General features: G+C 50.5%; 1 protein-coding gene across 1 annotated transcript; it reads left to right on the forward strand.

The window, feature by feature from the left end:
* Positions 1-4116: 4116 nt before the first annotated feature.
* On the forward strand, positions 4117-15422 carry LOC119718053 (olfactory receptor 14C36-like). The gene is made up of 3 exons (XM_072029669.1): positions 4117-5021; positions 11380-11576; positions 15298-15422. The coding sequence occupies exons 1-3, from the start codon at positions 4117-4119 to the stop codon at positions 15420-15422; spliced, it is 1227 nt and encodes a 408-aa protein (XP_071885770.1).
* The last annotated feature ends 3161 nt before the right edge of the window (positions 15423-18583 follow it).

The raw sequence follows: 18583 nt of genomic DNA on the forward strand, positions 1-18583 counted from the left end.
CAATAAGGCCAAGTGCAGGGTCCTACAATTTAGCCACAATAACTCCATGCAATGCTATAGACTTGGGGCAGAGTGCCTAGAAGACTGTGAAAAGGAAAAGAACCTGGGAGTGTTGATGGATGCTCGGCTAAACAAGAGCAAGCCATGTGCCCAGGTGGCCAAGAAGGCCAAGGGCATCCTGGCTTGTATTAGAATCCTGACTGTACTCAGTTCTGGTGAGGCCACATCTCGAGTACTGCCTTCAGTTTTGGGCCTCTCATTACAGGAAGGACACTGAGGCCCTGCAACATGTCCAGAGAAAGGCAACCAAACTGTTGAGGGTTCTGGAGCACAGGTGTTATGAAGAGTGGCTGAGGGAACTGGGATTATTTAGTCTGGAGAAGAGGCTCAGGGGAGACCTCATTGCACTCTACAACTTCCTGAAGAGAGGTTGATGTAAGGCAGGGGTCAGCCCCTTCTCTCAGATAACTAATGATAGGACTTGAGGAAAAGGCTGCAAGTTGTGCCTGGGGATGTTTAGATTAGATATCACAAAAACCTTTTTCTCTCACAGAATAGTCAGGCACCGGAATGGTCTGCCCAAGGAGGTGCTGGAGTCACCAACCCTCGCACTGTTCAAGAAGCACCAGGACAAGGTGCTAGGAGATATGACTTTGTAACTTAGCGTGTAGAATTAGTGATAGTTGGACTAAATGATCCTGTAGGTCCTTTCCAACGTTGTGTTTCTATGATTTCTGATTTTATGGTAGGACAAGGGGAGTGGTTTTAAACTTAAAGAGGGTACATTTAGAGTAGATAGTCAGATGAAATTCTTGACTTAAAGGTGAGGCACTGGAACTGGTGCTGTGGGTCCAGAGATCACCCAGGGGGAGTTTGGATCAGCCCATGCCCTTGTGTTTGAAGGAACAGCTGGTGAGAGTGGAGAGGCAGCAGTGAAATCATGGGAACAGCAGAGTGAGAGCAAGGTGGGGAAGAGAAGTGGTTGTCTGCAGCCTTCAGGGAAGTGTGGGACAGCACAAGAAAGCATGCAGAGGAGAAGGCAGAGGGCTCTGACAAGAATGGAAGGCTGCAGCAGCACTCACATCTTTGTCCCCTTGGCCATGGCTTAGGAGGAGACGTGTTATACCCATGGCATTGGGACCATGAATTCTCCTTTCAACCCTGTGCAAATGCTGGAAGGTGTCATACCATTGCCCTTCACATATGGTATTGTGGGCATCTCCCCCTACCCCACAAACCCCAGGAAGAGCCCTGAGTGAGACATAGGGGTGCTGGGGTTGTAGAATCTCCCCTCCCAGTGGCTGGGGTCAGGCCTTGGCCCTTCTGCTTCAATAAAATAAACTGAGATTTTCTCAGTACACTGCCTTTGCCAATCTGAAATCATGGCCTCCAATTATCTGCCCTAACAATTCCCATGGGAGGCTTTGTGAGGAACAGAATAGAATAGGCAACAGAGTATAGAGTATTCTAATACTACAAAATAGAGTAGCCAACAGAGGTGAGACAGGTGCTCTGATATAATGACAACCATCAGAAAGCTGATCCCAGTTAGAGGACTGCTATGGAGAGGTCAGGAGTAGCCTGGCCAGGAGAGATGTCAGATAGGGGTACGGGAAGAAGAAGTGAAGAGGAGTTTGGAACCTTACCTTTGTAGAGGTAAGATGGTTCATGCAATGTTGATGCTGCTGTAAAACTGACTTCAGACATTCATGTACGGCCTGTAAACTATTTAAAAAAAAAAAAAAAAACAATAATCCTTAAACCTAAACATTAGTGCAACTTCCTGACAGGAATCCACTATTGTAAAACAGAACTCAAAATACCACCTGAAGAAAAACTCAGCCCATAGCCCCCTTTCCTTCCCTTTAGTCTCTTGCTCACCCTAATCCCTGCCCTTAGCACTAACTTTAAAATGTCATGTTTATCCATAGTCTTTTCACACACCAAAACAAAACCCTAAACCTTAATGCTTGCCCATACCGTAACCAGAAACCTGACACCACAAACGGAACACTAAATCTTCCAACATAAACTTTGCTTAATCTCTAACCCAGAATGGTAAAATCTACTCCCTACGATACAAGAGAGATGTGAGCTCTGCGTCAGGATCTCCTGCCCCAGCAGGAGGAATGTGACTGTGGCAGGGACTGTGAGGTCACTTCTGTCTCTGCACTTGATAGGGCAGCAGCAGGAATGTGTCACAGAAAGGGACTGGGAGGTCACTTGTGTCTGGAGGGGGCAGGTCACCCTTGACATAGACCTGGGATTTGCACTTTTGGGCTGACATCTGGCAGTGGCCCTGCTAGGCCAGCAGAAGGCACCTGCTTGGCATGCTGACTGGGGGATCCCCTCTGCCTCCAGAGCCAGGAGGACCCAGGCAGAAAGAAGGCCCCAACATGGGTTGTCCTGTCCCTTCTGCTTGAGTCCATGACTGCACAGCAGCAGGCACAAGGCTTGGCTGTGTCTAGCCAAGAAGCTGCAAAGCCAGCAGCAGGCCCCTGGCTTGGAAGCTGCTGCTGAGGTGACTTTTGTCTGGTTAACTGAGAGGCCGCAAGGAGCCTGCTGGGTTGGGATGCCTACTTCAGGAGTGGTTTCCACTACAAGAATGCCATACGAGCAGTTGTGCCTTATCACCAGGAACCAGGCCAGCTTCCTACAGATTTGCCTTATGAGATATTTGGGTCCATGGCTATGGCTATTGTCTCTGCCACTAAAGCTTTTGATGAGACAGATAATCATTAAAGCACCAGATCCTAATTGGCTTCTCGTGGGCTCATCAGCAAAGCCACCAGAGTGGTGTTTATAATACCTTGGGATAGGCCTCTGGTGCTGAGCTGGGCCGGACTCCTGGGACATGAGAAAACACATTTTAAAAAGTTCCATGAAGCAGAGAGACAGCTGTGCCCAGGAGCAACTCCTCTGCATAGCGCAGCAGGAAAGAGACACAGAGGCACAGACACAGAGAGAAGAAAAGGAGAGAGGGGCTGAAGGCAGTTGGCAGCGGGAGGATGCTGAGAGCTGCCTGCAGGAGAAACATGCACAGCCCTTGACAAGGTAAGGGTCTGGCTGCAGGGCCATGCAGCTGCAGGTCCTGGAAGGGTCTCCTGCTGGGTCTTGTTTCTGGGAGGGCAGTGGGCAATGCAGTAGGCTTTGAGAGTCCTGCTGGGTTGCCTTGCGAGGTGAGGAAGTCTGGCAGAAGCCCCTTGGAGTGTCATAACCTAGCTACCCTTGGTCAGATAAGACAGGGGTGGCTAGAACACTGCAGGAGATGCAGCTAGGATACTGGCACACACAAGCTTGCAGATATCCAGCTCTGTCATTGGGGCATCCTCCTGGGCTGCAGGCTGCTCTCTAGCAGGATGCAGCTCTCTCGTGGCATCGTTGTGTTATCCAGGTGCCCCAAGGAGAAGACACCTCCTTGCTAAGGCCATGTACATGCTGCTGGATGGCTGTCTGTGGGCAGCTGGTTTGAGGCTTCTGCACTCCTAACTAGGAGGGAAGAGCTGAGATCCTGATCACACACCTGGAGATAAGGTGAGGATTCTGTCCATCTGCCTTTTGAGTAGGGCTTCTCTGCTCTCAGCTGTCTCCAGTTTCTTCTCATGCCCAAGCTCACTGCTGGGCAGGTCTGCTCTGCTCAGTCTTCACCAAGGGACAGCCCCTTTGCCTCCTGGCATCTGCACGATTTCACCAGGAGCACACATATCAAGTCACAGAGTTCAACCATCCAATAATTCACCTAAGCGTTACAGGGGCAACCGAATAACATTAAAGCAAGCAAAACACCGCAGCTCTGCTCTGCATTCAGATGAGTTGTTTGCAAGAAAATTCTGCAAACTTATTGACTTGACAAGTGGACTGAACTCGAGTTTCCCCCATGTTCCTGATTCCCTCCTGCTGCAGGTAAGACTCCTCTGCAGCACATAGAGGCCCCTGTGCCCAGTGCCAGTCTCAGCCAGCACCAGCCACAACTCGAGCAGGAGAGCTGCAGAAAGGTTCTGCTGCAAAGAGAGAGGCTCTGTTTGGGGGTTCTCTATGACTTGTAATAAGTTTTCCTCATCCAAATCAGTTCTAACTTTGTTCTACCTTTTTCTCTCCAACAGAGAATGTCAGAAAATGCCCAACATCAGCTCTGTGAGCGAGTTCCTGCTGCTGGCATTCGCAGAGACGCGCGAGCTGCAGCTCCTGCACTTCGCGCTCTTCCTGGGCATCTACCTGGCTGCCCTCCTGGGCAACGGCCTCATCCTCAGTGCCGTAGCCTGCAACCACCGCCTCCACACCCCCATGTACTTCTTCCTGCTCAACCTCGCCCTCCTCGACCTGGGCTGCATCTCCACCACTCTGCCCAAAGCCATGGCCATATCCCTCTGGGACACTAGGGCCATCTCCTATCAAGGCTGTGCTGCACAGGTCTTCTTTATAGCCTTCTTCATTGGAGCAGAGTATTCCCTTCTCACTGTCATGGCCTACGACCGCTACGTTGCCATCTGCAAGCCCCTGCACTACGGGAGCCTCGTGGGCAGCAGAGCTTGTGCCCAGATGGCAGCAGCTGCCTGGGGCAGTGGCTTTTTCCATGGTGTCCTGCACACGGCCAACACATTTTCCCTGCCCCTCTGCCACGGCAATGCTGTGGACCAGTTCTTCTGTGAAATCCCCCACATCCTCAAGCTCTCCTGCTCAGATGCTTATCTCAGGGAAGCTGGTCTTCTAGTCGTTAGTGCATGTTTAGCATTTGGTTGTTTTGCATTCATTGTGCTGTCCTATGTTCAGATCTTCAGGGCAGTGCTGAGGATGCCCTTTGAACAGGGCCGGCACAAAGCCTTTTCCACGTGCCTCCCTCACCTGGCTGTGGTCTCGCTTTTTCTCAGCACTGGCATTTTTGCCTACCTGAAGCCTAAATCAATCTCTTCCCCATCCCTGGATCTGCTGGTGTCACTTCTGTACTCAGTGGTACCTCCAGCAGTGAACCCCCTCATTTACAGCATGAGGAACCAGGAGCTCAAACAGGCAGTGAGGAAACTGTTTTTGTATGTGCTTATTAAACATCAATATTGTTAATATTATTGTGATTTTTATCATATTATTTTTATCCTTAGTATTATTATCATATTGTAAACATTAATAATAATCCTGTCAGGACTAGTATTGAATTTGAGAAACGAACATGACAGATTTTCTTATCTTTTTTTTTCTTTTTTTTTTTTTATTATTATTATTATTATTATTTTCATAACTTCTGATTTTGGTTTAATTTATTTAGTAATTTTTTACTTTGAGTACATCTTCTAATCAACCTATTGAACTAGGTATCCTCTCTAGGTATAGACAATAAAGCAGACAGCATAAATTCACTGGTCTGAGCTGCCATCTCTTCCAATCCCCTCTGGAGCTGGGAGAGCAGCCCCAGCATGCAGGAGGGGCTCGGGGCCAAGAGCCCAGCTGCCACATGGAAGAACAGCCCCGGTGGCCCTCGGGGCTGCCCCTCACTGCCCGCTGGGCTCTGCCTCTCTGCTGCCTTTGGATTGGGGCTGCTGCTTCCCTGGAGCCATGGCCATGGCCGGCAGCAGGACGTGGCCTTGTCACTGCTGCTCTCTTTTGGCTTCCACATTGTGCTTCTTTTTTTCTGGGTAAGCCCTGATATCTCGTGTACCTTGGCGACAGTCCTGTTGTCTCTGCAGTGCCATACATGTGACTGCAGGCAGCAGCAGGCACTGTGCAGCCCTGGGTCACTGTACAGCCCTGCCTCCCTGCTAGCACCACAGTAACAAATGGGGTTTTAGTTGGGGCTTCCGGGAATGAAGAACATAGACTTAAATTCCAAGGACAGTCTGTGAGGGACCAAAGGCTTGACCAAGAGCTTTATGGCAGCACCTGACAACAACTGGACTCATCTGCATGGCACTGCCCCCCTGCAGTGGGGCTCATGGCCACTGTCAGCCTGGAGAGGAATCTGGAGCTGCCAGGAGATGTCAGGGGATCTGCAGGGAGAACATGCAACGTTCAGTTGGTAGGGATTAGAACCTCATAATATTAATGGCCATCCAAAGAAGAGTTTGGTAAAGAAAAAGGGGAATCTGAGGAGTCCATGGGCTAAGGACAGCTCTGCCATGGCAGGAGTGGTACTGAAGAGCCAGCAGACAAAGGCCCCTAAGAGTGTAGAGTAATTGAGGATAACCTTCTTGAGGCCTCATGGACCAGGTCTGGTGCAGCACTCGCCTGCCCTTTGTGCCCTCAGAGACACCCCATGGCCCTGCCCAGCACTGCCCTGTGCTGCTGAGCCATCAGGGCAGATGGAAAGGGGCTCAGCAGCAGAGATCCCCAGGGAGTTGAGTCTACTGTCCACCCTGAGCAGCACAGGCAGGGCGAAGACCCGCGGGGTCCTGGGTCACCACAGCCCCTGGCTCTCACAGCAGAACCGCCAGCTTGGGGCCCTGCAGGGAGCACAGGGAGGGAAGCAGCAATGGTCGTCCAGGCCAGCATGGACACATTACCCTGGGCCTTCTCTGGGAGCAGGGATGGCCCTGGGGAAGAGCAGGGCAGCATTGCTGGGCCTGCACTGATGGGGAAAGGGCAAAGGGAAAGCTCTTTGTGCAGGCCCCTGCTCGGGGCAGGCTGCACTGTGGCTGGGCCAGGCCTCTTGTGCTGGCCTGGGGAGCGGGGCTGGCCCTGCAGGGCACAGGCACTGTGTGCTGGGGATCTGCCAGGCAGGAGAGCAGGGCTCCTGCAGCTTCACGGACCTCCATTTCCTGGCACCATAGCCAGCCTCCTCCTTGCTCACCCCAACCAGACACTACACCTGTACGAGCTGCCTGCTTCCTCCTCCTCTAGAGGGCAGAGGGGAGGGAACAGTATAAGTAATGAAACTCACAATTTGAAAGACACATAAGGATAGGAAAGGAAAAGAAAAAAGAAAGAAATAAAAATCAAAAGCCAAACATGATGAACATTTTGTAACTCATCAGTTCCCACTAGCAGACCATTGTGCACACAGTCTCTGAGAGAGTGCCACCTTGCCTTGGAAAGATGATCCCAATATGTATTGCTGAGCACTATGTTATGTGCCATGGAACATCCATTTGGTCAGGCTGGGTCAGCTGTCACAGCAGGTTCCCTTCCTAGACTTTTGCCCACCCTCAACCACCTTGCTGGTCGGGCAGAGTGAGAAGCAGAGAAGGCCTTGATGTTGTGCAAGCAATGTTCAGGAACAAGGTCCAGAGCCATGGGTGACCAACACTGCCCTAGACACATCAAAAACACAGAACCACAGGAGATGATCTGCACAGAGTAACTCCATCCCAGCCACAGCCAGTGCAGGGCCCTGTGCTGGACTAGAAGGCTCCCTCTGAGCTCTGGAAGGAGCCAAGGAGGTGCTAATAAGCACCAGGACAATTGAGGAAGCCCAAAGGCCCTTCTGAAGGGTCACAGAGAGGCAGTGCTGGGCAGTGGGGAGGGCCAGGAGACTTGGCCCTCCCCACCTGGGACTTGGGTGAAAGCTGTGAGAAACAGAGACACTCAGAGCTTTAGCAGCAGTCTGTGCATGGAGTAGGAGGACGAGGTCAGTCCTGGGACTGGGGCAGGGCTGAAGGTCCCTGCGTGAAGCTGGGCTGATGGAGAAGTGTCCACCTTGCATGTGTGCCTCAGCCTGGGAGCAGGGGCCTGCCCATGGTGCGGGATGGCTGGGCTGTGCTCAGCCATGCCCCAGGAGATGACCTTGCTCTCTTCCTCCCCACCACTCCCCACACGGGGCTGGCCCTCAGCAAACACCCCTGAGCCTGGAGATGCACCAACCTGCTGCAGTGAGGTGCCACTACTGCAGGGGAAGAGGGGAGGCTTGGAGAGACACGTGGGGCCTGCGGACAAGAGTGGTGTGGCCTGGGGAAGTGAGTGCCTGGGAAAAGTTACCCTGGAGCCATAGGAGCCATTCTGGAAAGAAAACTTGTAGGCAGGAATCGCACTTTTGTGGCACTGCAGAGCTGCTGGGCACATTGTGCAGGGTGCTCTGATGGACTTTGGTGTCCTTTTCCATCGTGTATTAAGTGACGCTTTTCTCAGGAATAGAGTAGCCAACAGAGCACTGACAGTCTAAGATCATGCAAGGCATCATAAGCATGCCCCTAAAAAGATAACTGATATGGGGAAATCAAGAGAAGCCTGGTCAGGAAAAATGTGAGATAGAGAGGAGGAAATAGGGGCTTGGCCAGCCAAAATTAAGGATTTTGTAGAGGTAAGGGGGTTCAGGTTATGCTGATGCTGCTGTAACTGTGAATTTAAATAGTCATACGTGGCTATTCCCCAGCTTCGACCTATAAACTAAATTCCTAAACCTATATGCTACTCAGCACCCTGACAGGAATCCACTACTCTAATGAGTGACCTCAACGTATCCCTAAAAGACAAAACTCAGCCCATAGCTGATTCCCCTAGCTCTTACTCTCTTAATTACTCTGATCTCTGCACTTAATACTAGCATTAAAATGATACATTTTACACCAGAAAACTGCTTAAGAGACCTAAATAAAACCCTTACCCCAAATGAATGTGAGGGGCCATGGATCTGATCAGCTTGTGGGTCACAAGGAGGAGATGGGTGGGAATGCTCTGAGGAGCTAAACTCTGCCTCAGGATCTCCTGCCCCAGCAGCAGGAATGTGACTGTGGCAGGGACTGTGAGGTCACTTCTGTCTCTGCACGTGATAGGGCAGCAGCAGGAACGTGTCACACAAAGGGACTGTGAGGTCACTTGTGCCTGTAGGTGGCAGGTCACCCTTGACTTCTCCCTGGGAGCTGCACTTTTGGGCTGACATCTGGCAGTGGCCCTGCTAGGCCAGCAGAAGGCACCTGCTTGGCATGCTGACTGGGGGATCCCTTCTGCCTACACACCCAGGAGGACCCAGGCAGAAAGAAGGCCCCAACATGGGTTGTCCTTTCCCTTCTGCTTGAGTCCATGACTGGGCACCAGGAGGCACAAGGCTTGTCTGTGTCTAGCCAAGAAGCTGCAAGTCCAGCAGCAGGCCCCTGGCTTGGAAGCTTCTGCTGAGGTGACTTGTGTCTGGTTGGCTGAGAGGCCGCAAGGAGCCTGCTGGGTTGGGATGCCTACTTTAGGAGTGGTTTCCACCCTGATGGAGTTTCCTTTGGCAGTAGAAAAGAGCAGGAAAGAAAAAACTGCTACATAGTGTTCCATGGAAGGCTGGCACTGGTTACAAGGAGGGAGAAATGTCCCTCAGAGGGTCATGCTGTGGTGCAAAAGGTCACCCTCTGATCAGACCCTTGCTTTGTGTTTCAATAAATAGCTGGTGAGGGTTGACAAGAGGTCAGTGAAAGCTAGGGATGAGAACAAGATGGTGAACTGAGATGGTTGTCTGCAGACTTCAAGAAAATAGGGCAATGTGTGGGACAGCATAGGAAAGCCTGTGGAGGAGAAGGCAGAGTGTGCTGGTAAAAAGGGAATGCCCCAACTGCCGTGAAGGTTTTGTCCCCTTGGTTAGAGCTTATGAGTAGATATGTTATATTCATTGTGATGGGGCCTCATAGATTCCTTTCAACACATGCAACAGCTCAGAGGTTTCATACCACTCTTCTTATCACGGCATCACACTGCCCACCCCATCCCACAGATCCCCAGGAAAAGCCTTGAGGCAGACATGGGGGTACAGGATCTCCCCTCCCAGTTCCAGGGGTCAGGCCTTGCCAATTCTGCTTCACTAAAACCAACTAAGACTTTTCTCAGCACAGTGCTTTGCCTGTCTGTAACCATGGACTCCAATTATCTGCCCTAACAAGGCCCTGGGGATCCTTTGTTAGTAACAGCCCTCAGTGGGGCCCATTAATACTCCAAGTCACTTCAACTTTTCCTCCTGACTTTACTTGCTCAAGCGGTTGCATCACTCTCTTCTCAGTACCTGAACTTCATAGACTGAGCATCAAAATACACCATGGAACTCATTAAAATGAAGAAAATCCTAACATCTCTTCCATTTTAATCTTCAAGCCTTCACGCCTTGTGCAGCTTGCAAGATGTAATTAAGGAAGAAGATTTCACAAAGCACATAATAAAAACATTTTATTGTTTCAAAGGCTGAATTTTGTTGCATTTCAGTTTGGAGAATCATTCTCCTCTTGCTATTCATCCAGGGTGACTTCTTTGGAGAACTCCATCGGGAGGAAAATCAGAGTCTGGAGGTGTGACACCTCCACTGCCAACAGTGGTCTTCGTCCCTGTAACTGTTGCCCAGCCCAGCACATGAAACCCTTTCTAAGAGAAGTCAGGGGTTCCTTGGGAAAGAAATAAAGTATAAATAAAATAAAATTAAAATAAAATAAAATAAAATAAAATAAAATAAATAAAATAAAATAAAATAAAATAAAATAAAATAAAATAAAATAAAATAAAATAAATTTGAAATGACCATTGGATCCTGAGAAATTTAGCCTGAATCTCAGTAGACACCTGGGCATCCATGGTCTCTCTTGGTTCTTCTGTGGAAAACTCAGGGTGAAAAATAAAGAAAATATATCTTTATTGGCTGTGTCCAGTAGAGCCTGATACATTTGTGGGTCTGATATGCTAGGACATTAAATATACCCAGCCCAGTAAACTTGATTGTCCCTTTCCTCCCTGCCTCCCCCTGGCTGGAAACAAGACCCCTCTAGTTCTGCTCATAGTATTCATTACAATGTCTGGTAGATGGCCCAATGGAAATATAGAATCATAGAATCATAGAATATCCTGAGTTGGAAGGGACCCTTAAGGATCATCAAGTCCAACTCTTGACACCGCACAGGTCTACCCAAAAGTTCAGACCATGTGACTAAGTGCACAGTCCAATCTCTTCTGAAATTCAGACAGGCTCGGTGCAGTGACCACTTCCCTGGGGAGCCTGTTCCAGTGTGCAACCACCCTCTCTGTGAAGAACCCCCTCCTGATGTCAAGCCTAAATTTCCCCTGCCTCAGCTTAACCCCGTTCCCGCGGGTCCTGTCGCTGGTGTTAATGGAGAAAAGGTCTCCTGCCTCTCGACACCCCCTTACGAGGAAGTTGTAGACTGCGATGAGGTCTCCCCTCAGCCTCCTCTTCTCCAGGCTGAACAGGCCCAGTGCCCTCAGCCGTTCCTCGTACGTCTTCCCCTCCAGGCCTTTCACCATCTTTGTAGCCCTCCTCTGGACACTCTCCAACAGTTTCATGTCCTTTTTATACTGTGGTGCCCAGAACTGCACACAGTACTCGAGGTGAGGCCGCACCAGCGCAGAGTAGAGCGGGACAATCACCTCCCTTGACCTACTAGTGATGCCGTGCTTGATGCACCCCAGGACACGGTTGGCCCTCCTGGCTGCCAGGGCACACTGCCGGCTCATATTCAACTTGCTGTCTACCACCACCCCCAGATCCCTCTCTTCTAGGCTGCTCTCCAGCGTCTCATCGCCCAGTCTGTACGTGCAGCCAGGGTTTCCCCGTCCCAGGTGCAGGACTCGGCACTTGCTCTTATTGAACTTCATGCGGTTGGTGATCGCCCAGCTCTCCAACCTATCCAGATCCCTCTGCAAGGCCTTTCCACCCTCAACAGAGTCCACAACTCCTCCAAGTTTGGTGTCATCAGCAAACTTGCTCAAAATACCTTCTATTCCTACATCCAGATCGTTAATAAAAATATTGAAAAGGACCGGCCCTAAAATGGAGCCTTGAGGGACCCCACTGGTGACCGCCCGCCAGCCTGACGCAGCGCCATTCACCATAACCTTTTGGGCCCTGCCCGTTAGCCAATTGCTCACCCATCGTATGATGTTTTTATTTAGCTGTATGGTGGACATTTTGTCCAGTAGGATCCTATGGGAAACCGTGTCAAAAGCCTTGCTGAAGTCCAAAAAAATCACATCAGCTGGTTTCCCTTGGTCCACCATACGGGTGATCTTATCCTTAAAGGAAATCAGGTTAGTTAGGCAGGACCTACCCTTCACAAACCCATGCTGGCTGGGACCAATGACTGCTTTGTCCCCCAGGTGCGCCTCAATACGTTCGAGAACCATCTTCTCCATGATTTTACCAGGCACTGACGTGAGACTGACAGGCCTGTAATTGCTAGGCTCTTCTTTCTGACCCTTCTTGAAAATCGGCACAACATTTGCCAGTTTCCAGTCTACCGGGACCTCTCCAGATTCCCAGGATCATTGAAAAATATTTGAGAGAGGTTCCGCGATGACGTCCGCCAGCTCCTTCAGCACCCGGGGATGAATCCCATCCGGACCCATGGACTTGTAGGGATCCAGGTGGAGTAGCATATCCCGCACACTTTCAGGGTCGGTTGGGAGTTTGTCATCCCCACCGTCCCAGTCCTCCAGCTCAGGGCACCCTGGGTCCCGAAGCCCATCATCGGCATTGAAGACAGAGGCAAAGAAGGCGTTAAGTGTCTCTGCTTTGCCTATGTCATTGTCAGTGAGAAGACCTTCCCTATCAAGGAGCGGCCCTATGTATTCTTTAGTTCTCCTTTTTCCATTCACATATCTAAAAAAAAAAAATTTATTTTCTCTCACAGACACAGCCAGCTTCAACTCTAGGTGTGCTTTGGCCACACGAATTTTCTTCCTACAAACACGAACAGCATCCCTGTATTCTTTCCATGACACCTGGCCCTCCTTCCAGTAGCGAAACACTCTCTGTTTCCGTCTAATCTCCATCAGAATGATTCTGGTCAGCCACGCCGGCCTCCTGCCGCGCCTGCCTGACTTGCGATATTTAGGAATTGCCTGATCTTGTGCTTCTACGAGGCATCGCTTAAAGAATGACCAGCACTGGTGGACATCGAGGCCTTCAAGAGCAGTTTCCCAGGGGACCTTGCTGACTAGTTCCCTGAGCAGCCTGAAGTCCGCTTTCCCCATATCTAGGGATGAGGTTTTGGTGGCACTTTTCCTTCTGTCACCATAAATTTTGAACTCAACCACTTCATGGTCGCTATGACCGAGGCGGCCACCAATCACCACATCTCCCACCAGACCCTCTCTGTTTTCCAGCAACAGGTCAAGGAGGGCACCTTTCCTAGTTGGCTCCGTTAGCACCTGCACCAAGAAGTTATCATCTAGGTGCTTCATGAACCTCCTGGACTTGCTCGTGTCAGCCGTGTGGCACTCCCAGTTAACGTCTGGCAAGTTGAAGTCCCCCATAAGGACAAGGGGAGTTAATCTCAAGGCCTCTCTTAGTTCTGTAAAGAATAATTTATCGGCGCTATCGTCCTGGCCAGGCGGTCTGTAATAGACTCCCACAACGACATCCCCTTTATTCGTTTGTCCCTTGATCCTTACCCAGAGGCTCTCAACTTTGCCATCGCCGACCTGGAGTTCCACACAGTCCAGCCCCTGCTTCACATACATCGCCACCCCACCACCTCGCCTACCCTGCCTGTCCCTCCTGAAGAGCCTGTAACCGTCTATCGCAACACCCCAGTCACAGGACTCATCCCACCAGGTTTCGCTTATGCCGATGATGTCATAGTTGAGGGACTGGGCCAGGACTTCTAGCTCATCCATTTTATTCCTCATACTGCGTGCGTTCATGTAGAAGCATTTCAGGTGCGTCTCCTTACACTCAGCACCTTGTGGATCTAACCGAAGGACCCCACTGGCACACAGCCCCTCTGATTCTAGCGTACTTAGGTCTTCACCGGCGTGCCTGGTTTTAGCCCCTTCCCCTTCCCCTTCTGCAGAGACAGAAGTGACCTCACAGTCCCTGCCACAGTCACATTGCTCCTGCTGGGGCAGGAGATCCTGAGGCAGAGCTGACCTCTCTCGCACCCCCTAGGTACCTGTTTTTCTCTTTCTTTGTTAGAGACTATGCAAAGTTTTACTGGGAATGTGTGTTGTTCTGCTTGTAGTGTCAGGTCTGTGGTTAAGGCATAGACAAGCTCTATGGTTTAGGGTTTTTTAGGTCTACCAAGGAGTCTAGGGTTAAATAGAGCATTTTCATGTTAGTGTTAAGGGAAGGCATTAGGTTAGGAAGAGAAAAAAAAAAAACAAAAAAAAACAAAAAAAAAGATAAAAGGATTCCTCTCAGAGTACTGTAGTAGCATTTAGGTTTAGAGATTAAAATGACTTTTTCAAGTAAGGAAAGGGCCATAGGTGACTGTTTTAAGTCAGTGTTACTGCAGCATCTACATTACATAAACCGTCTTACTTCTATGAAAGCATAAGTTTCTGCTGGCCAAGCTCTTTTTCCCACAGAATCACAGAATCGTCTAGGTTGGACGTGACCTCAGGATCATCAAGTCCAACCTCTGACCTAACACTAACCAGTCCTCCACTAGACCATTTCCCTAAGCTCTACATCTAAACGTCTTTTAAAGACTTCCAGGGATGGTGACTCCACCACTTCCCTGGGCAGCCCATTCCAATGCCTCACAACCCTTTCGGTAAAGAAGTTTTTCCTAATAGCTAACCTAAAACACCCCTGGTGCAACTTTAGCCCATTCCCCCTCGTCCTGTCACCAGGCAGATGGGAGAATAGACCAACCCGCACCTCACTACAGCCTCCTTTAATGTACTTATAAAGAGGAGGTCCGTGAAGCTGCAGGAGCCCTGCTCTCTTGCCTGGCAGATCCCCAGCACACAGTGCCTGTGCCCCGCAGGGCCAGCCCCGCTCCCCAGGCCAGCACAAGAGGCCTGGCCCAGCCACAGTGCAGCCTGCCCCGAGCAGGGGCCTGCACAAAGAGCTTTCCCTTTGCCCTTTCCTCATCAGTGCAGGCCCAGCAATGCGGTTCTACTCTTCCCCAGGGCCATCCCTGCTCCCAGAGAGCCTTGCCCAGGGCAATGTGTCCATGCTGGCCTGGCTGGCCATTGCTGCTTCCCTCCCTGTGCTCCCTGCAGGGCCCCGAGCTGGCGGTGCTGCTGTGAGAGCCAGGGGCTGTGGTGCTCTGGGATACCCGCGGGTCTTCCATATGTGCATGTTGCTCAGAGTGGGCAGCAGACCTACGTCCATGGGGACCTCTGCTGCTGAGCCCCATTCCATGTGTGCTGATGGCTCAGCAGCACAGGGCAGTGCTGGGCAGGGCCATGGGGTGTCTCTGAGGGCACAAAGGGCAGGCGAGTGTTGCACAGACCTGGTCCATGAGGCCTCAAGAAGGTTATCCTCAATTACTCTACACTCTTAGGGGCCTTTGTCTGCTGGCTCTTCAGCACCACTCCTGCCATGGCAGAGCTGTCCTTACCCCATGGATTCCTCAGATTCCCCTTTTTCTTTACCAAACTCTTCTTTGGATGGCCATTAATTTTATGAGGTTCTAATCCCTACCAACTCAGCGTTGCATGTTCTCCCTGCAGATCCCCTGACATCTCCTGGCAGCTCCAGATTCCTCTCCAGGCTGGCAGTGGCCATGAGCCCCACTGCAGGGGGGCAGTGCCATGCAGATGAGTCCAAGACCAGTTATTGTCAGGTGCTGCCATAAAGCTCTTGGTCAAGCCCTTGGTCCCTCACGGACTGTCCTTGCACTTCAAGTCTATGTCCTTCACACCAGGAAGTCCCAAATAAAATCCCATTTGTAACTGCAGTGCTACCAGGGAGGAAGCTGTGACCCAGGGCTGCGCAGTGCCTGCTGCTGCCTGCAGCCACAGGGATGTCACTGCAGAGACAACAGGACTGTAACCAAGGTACACAAGATATCAGGGCTTACCCAGAGAAAAAGACAAGCCTTGTGCCTGCTGCTGCCCAGTCATGGACTCAAGCAGAAGGGACAGGACAACCCATCTGGGGGCCTTCTTTCTGCCTGGGTCCTCCTGGCTCTGGAGGCAGAGGGGATCCCCCAGTCAGCATGCCAAGCAGGTGCCTTCTGCTGGCCTAGCAGGGCCACTGCCAGATGTCAGCCCAAAAGTGCAGCTCCCAGGGAGAAGGCAAGGGTGGCCTGCCACCTCCAGACACAAGTGACCTCACAGTCCCTTTCTGTGACACATTCCTGCTGCTGGCCTATCAAGTGCAGAGACAGAAGTGACCTCACAGTCCCTGCCACAGTCACATTCCTGCTGCTGGGGCAGGAGATCCTGAGGCAGAGTGCAACTCTCCCTAGTCTCTTACGGACTAGGGCTCACTTTTCTGGGTTAGAGAATAAACAGAGGTTTATTGGGAATGTTTGGTGTTCTTCTGTGGTTAGGGTATGGGCAAGCTCTGTGGTTTATGGTTTTATTGAGGTCTGCCAAGAAATCTAAGGATCAATAGAGCATTTTAATCCTAGTGTCTAGGGAAGGCGTTTGGGTGAGTAAGAGAATAAAGGCAAGGGAAAGGGGCTATGGGCCGAGTTTTGCTTGAAGGGATCCTTTGAATTCAAGCATTAGAGTAAGGGATTCCCATCAGAGTGTTGCAGTAGCATTTAGGTTTTGGGATTTAAATTACTGTCTAAATAAGGTAAGGGCCATACATGATTCTTTTAAGTCAGCGTTACTACAGCATCAACATTACATGCACCCTCTTACCTCTATGAAATCATTAATTTCTGTTGGCCATGCTCCTTTTCTCACCCCAAATCTCACATCTCTCTTGTCCAGGCTTCTCCTAACCTCCCCATGTCTTACTGGTGTCAACTTTCTGATGACATTCATGATCACAGAGTATCTTTTTCACCTCTGTTGGCTCCTCCATTACTGGGAAGGAAGTAGCATTGTAGTCAGGAGGGAAAAGGACACATGGGTCTTTAGGAAAATCCTGCACAATGTGCCCATCAGCTCTGCACCTCCACAAAACTGTGCTTCCTACCTACAAGTTTTGTTTCCCAAATGGCTTCTGTGGATCCAGGGCTCCTTTTCCCAGGCCCTCTCACATGTTTCAGTTTTGGATGTGCAGGGATGGGATAAGGAAAGCCAAGGCACGGATGGAACTGAGCTTGGCAAGCGATGCAAGGGATAACAGGAAGAGATTCTAGAGATACATGGCTCAGAAAAGAAAGGCCAGGGAGAGTGTACCACCTCTGATGGATGAGAAAGGTGAACTGGTAATGACAGGCATGGAGAAGGCTGAGGGATTCAACAACATCTTTGCCTCAGTCTTCTCTGCCAGTCAGGCTTCACAAGTTTTTCATTTTCCTGAAGCCATAGATGGAGGCTGGGGGTGCAAAGTCCCACCCACTCTAAGTGAAGAGCAGGTTTGAGACCACCTGATGGAACTCAACAAGTACAAGTCTATGGGGCTTGCTGACTTGCATCCCAGGGTCCTGAGGGAACTGCCTGATGCAGTTGGCAAGCCTCTCTCCATCATATTTGAAGAGTCCTGGCAGTTGGATGAAGTCCCTGGTGACTGGAAAAAGGAAAACATCATTCCCATTTTTAAAAAAGGGTAGAAAAGAGGACCCAGGAAACCACTGAATGCTGAGCCTCACCTCTGTGCCTCAAAAGATCATGGAAAAGATCCTCCTGGAATCAGAGTCAAGGCACATGCAAGACAAAGAGGTGATTCGAGAAAATGAGAATGGCTTCACCAAAGGGTAAATGGTGCCTGGCCAATCTGGTGGCTTTCTACAATGGAGTGACCACATCAGACAAAAAGGGAAGATCGACCTATGTCATCTACTTGGACTTCTGTAAGACCATTGCCATGGTCCCACATGACATCCTGGTCTCCAAATTAGAGAGATACGCATTTGATGGGAGCACCATTCTGTGGATAAAGGAGTTGGCTTGAAGGTCACACCCAGAGCGTGGTGCTCAATGGCTCTATGTCCAAGTTGAGGCTGGTGACAAGTGTTGTACCTCAGGGGGCTGTCCTGGGACTGGTGCTGTTTAGTATCTTTATCTATGACAGACAGTGAGATCAACAGTGAGACAGTGAGACAGTACATTCTGTGCTTGTAGCCCAGAAGGCCAACTGCATCCTGGGCTCCATAAGCAGAGGAGTGGCCAGCAGGTGGAGGGAGGTCACTTCTACTTCTACTCTTTGTTCTCTGCCCTTGTGAGGCCCCACTTGGAGTCCTGCATCCAGGACTCAGCCCCCAGCATGAGAAGGTTGTGGGTCTGTTAGAACAAGTCCAGAGGATGGCCACGAAGATGATCAAGGGGCTGGAGCATGTCTCCTATGAAAAAAGGCTGAGAGAGCTGCAGCTGTTCAGCCTGGAGAAGAAAAGGTTCCAGGGTGACCTCATTGCAGCCTTTCAGTACTTAAAGGGGGCTTATAAAAAAGATGGAGAGTGACTCTTTGCTCAGTCAGATAATGAGAAGGCAAAGGGGAATGGTTTTAAGCTAAATGAGGGGAGATTTAGATTAGAAGTTAGGAGGAAATTCTTCACTCAGAAGGAGGTGAGGCACTGGAACAGGTTGCCCAGAGAAGCTGTGGATGCCCCATCCCTGGAGCTGATCAAGAGCAGGTTAGACGAGTCTCTGGGCAACCCGAACTCATGGGGGGCATCCATGTCCATGGCCAGGGGCTTGGAACTAGATGACCTTTAAGGTCCCTTCCAACAGGAGCCATTCTCTGATTCTATGGTCTCACAAACTATACCTCAAGCATGACTCCCATCCCATCAGCCTTCCTTTGGTCTCTCATCCGACCAGAACAGAAGGTGCCTCACCATCATTTTCAATGCCTTGTGCATGCTTCTGCCCTTTACGGTCCCTGTCTGTGCCACAT

The sequence above is a fragment of the Anas platyrhynchos genome, chromosome 31 (genome assembly GCF_047663525.1).
Source record: "Anas platyrhynchos isolate ZD024472 breed Pekin duck chromosome 31, IASCAAS_PekinDuck_T2T, whole genome shotgun sequence".
Lineage (NCBI taxonomy): Eukaryota > Metazoa > Chordata > Aves > Anseriformes > Anatidae > Anas > Anas platyrhynchos.